The sequence below is a fragment of the Ruditapes philippinarum genome, unplaced genomic scaffold, assembly GCF_026571515.1.
Source record: "Ruditapes philippinarum isolate M1 unplaced genomic scaffold, ASM2657151v2 ctg21692_1_1_1_1, whole genome shotgun sequence".
Classification (NCBI taxonomy): domain Eukaryota; kingdom Metazoa; phylum Mollusca; class Bivalvia; order Venerida; family Veneridae; genus Ruditapes; species Ruditapes philippinarum.
The window spans coordinates 1-5,503 of record NW_026851611.1 but is presented as its reverse complement, the minus strand read 5'-3'; the positions used below and the strand labels follow the sequence as shown (position 1 = coordinate 5,503).

General features: G+C 32.3%; 2 protein-coding genes across 2 annotated transcripts; one reads left to right on the top strand and one right to left on the bottom strand.

The window, feature by feature from the left end:
• Positions 1 to 288: 288 nt before the first annotated feature.
• LOC132760590 (uncharacterized) lies at positions 289 to 2,291 on the bottom strand. Its single transcript, XM_060752627.1, has 2 exons — positions 838 to 2,291; positions 289 to 476 (listed from the first exon to the last, which is right to left on the bottom strand). The coding sequence occupies exons 1-2, from the start codon at positions 2,221 to 2,223 to the stop codon at positions 369 to 371; spliced, it is 1,494 nt and encodes a 497-aa protein (XP_060608610.1). The 5' UTR covers positions 2,224 to 2,291; the 3' UTR covers positions 289 to 368.
• A 2,675-nt stretch (positions 2,292 to 4,966) lies between these two features.
• LOC132760497 (uncharacterized) lies at positions 4,967 to 5,497 on the top strand (the record flags this gene model as incomplete). The annotated part of the gene is given in 1 exon segment (XM_060752518.1): positions 4,967 to 5,497. A coding segment is annotated over 1 exon segment (454 nt), but the record flags the coding sequence as incomplete, so codon positions are not given.
• Positions 5,498 to 5,503: the final 6 nt, after the last annotated feature.

Sequence of the window (5,503 nt, the reverse complement as noted above, 5' to 3'; positions counted from 1 at the left end):
CATTTCATTGAAACATTTTAAACAATATTCTCGTTTCAACTGTACTCGTAAGCCTTTATAATGATGTCGCATGGTAACTCTCACTGTACACGTATATAGAATATGCAATATAATTACTCTTACGGCAAACATAAATAATATGTGCAGTATGATAACTCTCACTGCACTCATATGTGATATATAAAGGTTGACAATTTTCAACCCATTTGTATACAATATATGATAACATTCTTTTATTTCATGATATTTATTGTAAAATTGATACGGTTATGCATAAAGAGACTAAAACAATGTTTATTTAATTTATTCAAGTTATCATTCATCGTACATATGAAATAACTTAATTCCAATCTGGCAAACATAGCGAGTTAATTGATGCTAAATATTTTCGCAGATTTTCCATTGTCGGCATAAAACACTATCTGATCTTTCTGTTGGTAGGCTGCACCACTGAACCCTGTTATCTGCCCTTTTACCTGCGAATGATAAAATATCTTTAAGATTATTTCAAAAACACACATTTGAATACATTTTCATATGATTTTAATATGTCAGCTTAAGTTTAAACATTGACGTTCATATCTTATAGGATTATTCTTTGAAAAACTTTCAGATTATCTCTTTCTTTTTGTACTCAAATGGCTTTGCATAGTTGATTTAATATGTAACATACACTACTCAAGTTGATACAACAAGAATAAATATCAAACATCCATACTAACTATATTTGCATAATGTAAATTTACATGACTTAAAAAAAGAAAATTGTCATGATGCAACGAAATGTTTCTAAAAGTGAGATGTATCACATAAGTCAAAAGAGCATGAAAAATAAACCTCATATCCGTCAGGCAATCCTTGCATCCACATGATGTGTCCCGTTGGAGAAGACGTATCTATGGCAACAACGTAGAATGTTTCATTTATATTCATATTTGGAAATGATGCAACAACCTTTCGAAAAGAGTCTGTTTGTTTTGTTATTTTTGCCCCGAATATCAATATATCGTCTGCGGTGTCGTTTTGTCTCACGAGAGCTAATTTTGACGTTATAACAACGTCAGTGCCAAAAATAGAGTTAACATTTATAGTCCTCGAGACATTGCCGTCTGATTTGATCGTGCATAGCCTAGAATCGGCCGTACTGATCCATAAATAAGAGCCACTTTGTTTACCACCGTCATGATGACGAACATCGTCTGAGTCAGCTTCAAATGTTGCTAAGTGAGAGACGTCAAGAGGTGAACGAATTGTCAATGATGTATCATTTCCCTCGTCCCTGAATCCCCAGAAAGTTGATTGTCTATTGCTCATGTATGGTGGCGGCAAAGAAACGTAGACACCTTGAGTTGCATAGTCCCACAAAAGATTTTGCTGTTTTTGGATACTGTTTCTAATATGCATAATCTTTTCATTTCTGGAAACTTGATTGATTTCATCATTGGTTGGACTTTCCATTTCAAAGTTGTAAGACCAAGCGATTGTCATTATGTCTGCAGGTCTATCATGAATGTCAATGGCATATAAACGTTGGAGGTTCAAAACTGACGGATCAAAATTTTCGGACTCTGGAACAAACTCTGTCAGCAAGTAGAATCGTTGACCGTTCACGACTGGCTGTGAGATTGGAAGAAATGTGCCGTTTGTTCGTTGTACCGTATCGTTAAGGAATATCTCTGCAACTGGAATAGCGTTCGTGTCCCTGACAACAAGTCCTCCTTGCTCGCCAACTAGTAGCAGGTACATAGTCCCAACAAGCTGCATGCTGAACATAGGATTTAAACCATAACATTTAATAATAGGATACAGTTTTCCATCCCTATCATAATGTACCAGTTTTTCTCCATCAGATCCTGTGACGTCACCGTAGTTGTCAAGCAATGGTAACGTAGGGAAATGCAGCACGCGATCACGCCATCGAATGGTTCCATTTTCGATATACAAACTTATGTATCCTTTGTCCTCCGAGAACGGGCCGTTAGACGGGCATACAATATTAACACTGTCAGCAACGCATCCGAGAGCGTTTGGAACAGGGTCAAGAACAAACGAGCTGCTCCATTTAAAGGACACGTTTTCTCTAGGAACTTGAAGGTAAAACGAAAATGATCCGCTTGGTCTGCATCCAAATAATGGACAACCGTCAATCACTAAGCATTCTAAGTTTTGGATAATTCCAAGCAACACAATAAAACTAGTATACAATTTAGTTTGCATATTCATATTTTAATACATATAAATAGCTGCTATTATATGAAAATCATATACATAAATGAGAGACAAATTACTGCTTAAAAGGAGCCAAGGTTAAAGATAAATATAAATCTGTATCAATTTAATCAAACAACAATTGAGATAGATATTGTGTCAGTCTGGATACATAGTTATCATTATATGATGACCGTTATGTATGTTTGTATATCAAATCTAGGTTTAAATAGAGGCATCGTTTTTATCATTGGCCAAATCTGAAGGTAAGGGCGTTTCCTACAGTTTATTTATAATTGAAATAATGAAAACTGTTAAAAAATATATTTTTTGCACGATCTTAGAATACGAAAAATGAAAAATTGTAGGAGAAAAATAATTCGGAGTAACCGATTTAGTATTTGAGTTCTCTACCCTTAAATTTGATTAGTTATGCATAGTTCATATCATTTCATGCATAAGGAACTTATATGATTAGCTAGCTGTGTGGGTTTAAACCCCATAAAGGACAATACGTTTTTTTCCCTTCAGTAATTACTCAATACTAGTTTAGTTCCAGAAATGGATTTAGGAGTGTGTTTATAAGTTAATATCTTCCTACACAATCGAACGAAAATAAGTTTTGACATAGTTTTAGGTAAACAAAAACATACTGCTATCCTATTATCGTAATTTTGCACAATGATTCAAAAACAATACAATGGCATATATCACAAAAAGAAATGAATTTGACGATCCTTCTTATTTTCATTTATTTGAAATATTTCTATTTGCATATTCTAGGACCATGCGAAATATAAGTTAATTTAATCGAACAGTATTCATTATTCCATTATTCTTAAAACAAGTATATGTGCAAACTAGCAAACGTCTTTAACATTTAACCAGGTGAATTAGTTTAATGCATTTATAAAGCTTTGAATTCGAAAGTCTACTTAAAGTTTACAGGATTTCAATATCAAAATAGAAAACTGTGTTGACAACAGTGTAGGACGTGTTCAGATTGCATGAATGTTCAAGCTGACCTAGCTAGGCATACCGGTGAAAGGCTAAAATCTTTCATGTCCAGCATAACATTCACACATTTTTTTCTTTATCATTATTTGAACTACTCTTAAAAATGCCAAATACAAAATGGATGGGATGTTGATGGTCAAGTTTATTAGATGCACGTGAAGGTGGTTTTCAAACGAACGGAAAGTTTGTGTTTCTGTCCTGGGTCTTCTTGGAGAAATATCCGAGGATAACCTTAGTAGAATAACAAACTGTTAACATTTTTATTGATCTATATTTTATCATATTGAGATTTCTTACATGAATATTTTCTTCTTATGCATAATTCAATTTACAATGTAGACAGTATGATTAGCAGAAATAAATCCTGTAATTTTTAAAGTAAATGAAAAAGTGTCTTCGTCATTGTTAATGCTTTTAGCGAGACATAATCCAGTAAAATGGCTTTGGAAAAATTTTATGTGACAGAAAAAATGGTGATGAAAATCCGGTAGACGTCACTACTTTATTTATAGGCTTAATTTCCGGTCTTTTTCTGAACAACATTAGTTCTAGGAATTAAATGTAAATATTCCATTATACAACATAATTATAAATAAATGAGTAGAGATTAACTATAAACAGATATAAGCAGGAATTATACTGCAATATTTTTTAGAATAGTTGACATTATAAAACCTTTTTTGGATGGTTTGGTCTAATAAATAAGATAAAATAAAATAAATAAAAAGTTATGAAAATTAAGTTTACATACATTTGCAAGATTATGCTGGTATTTTATAGGCTTCTGTATTGTATTGCTATGAAAACTTGTGCAATTAAAAATTATAATTGCAGTAAAAACCCTCAGTAAAGACCACCATCGGGACTGGACCAAAGTGATCTTAATTGCGGGGTGATCATTAACTTGCTGGAAAAGTTTGTCATAAGAAATAAATCAAGTGTACGTTGAATTTAAGTGGCAAAACTCGCTTTGCCATGTTTCATTCTATCTAAGAAGTTGTAAAATATTCGTGAAACGCGCCATGTTTGTACCAGATAAATGCTAAATGAAACCCGATATCCACCATTGCAATAAAAAAGAACAATCATATATGAATCTAGAAATAATCTTGATGTTCGATTAACATTTCAATTTACTTTAAAAGATAGGATATCAATTACGATAGTTTAATAATAGTGAATAATAAAACATTTACATTGGGCATAAAACATCTGTTATTACCAAAATGTAAACACATACATTTAAGATATGCATCAACATATAGATCTATACATATTTACATCAATTACAACATGTCTTTTTATTTATTTATAATCAAAAACTAAATGAATAAAATAGATAAACAGACAACAAATTTCATAAATTTATCAATGAAAAACAGAAAGAAAGAAATGACAAGCTTAGTACGTAGATATAATGAAATAGGCCTAAATAAAATTTATTTTACCATATATCTTTATAACGTGTTTTAATATAATACTTAGTCAACAGGTACTTTGCCTAGGTCAAAGTTCAAACATCATATTGAAAGTAAAAGCGGCCAGTACGGCCCAGTAGTGTATATCTTTTGTACAACGTCCAGTCAACTTAAATTTATCTATAATTGATAAACAAAGTTCATACAGATTAACATAAAGATTTATGATCTACCATGTATAAAATTATGTAATTATGATCGTTATTCAAAGATAACCCGTTGTGTAAACAATGTTTATATAAAGATATTAACTAGAGCATGTGTGTTGTTCTATTTATAGATTATACACATTTCTCCATGTACATTTATATAGTGTTTACTTCACTTCAGTGTTATTAAAATGGCAAGACTAAGTTTAATTTTATGTTTATTTGGATCGTTTATAAAAGGCGGAATTTCGTTATTTATTGATGGTTGTCCTATGTATGGATGTCGACCAAGTGGCTCATTTTCTTTCTACTTTCAAGTTCCACAAGGAAATGCTTCGATACAATGGATGAGTGATTTTGTGTTTGATCCGGTGCCAATTCCATTAGGTTGTGTATCTGACAGCGTTAATATCGTGTGTCTATCTAATGGACCTTTCTCGGAAGATAAAGGCTACATTAGTTTGTTCAATGAAAACGGAACAATAAAATGGAGAGATCGAAAATTAAACTTTCCTACTTTACCTTTGCTTGACAATTACGGTGACGTAACGGGATCGGACGGGAAAAAGTTAGTGCATTACGACGCTAATGGCAAGAGTTATCCTACTATACCATGTGAAGGTCTTCTGCCCATATTTAACATGGTCCTTG

Excerpts from the sequence above, each read along its gene's own strand:
- LOC132760590 (XM_060752627.1), bottom strand. The coding sequence starts at position 2,223 with ATGAATATGCAAACTAAATTGTATACTAGTTTTATTGTGTTGCTTGGA. Across the intron at positions 477-837 it reads GATTGCCTGACGGATATGAG|GTAAAAGGGCAGATAACAGG; the intron begins GTTTATTTTTCA and ends TATCATTCGCAG.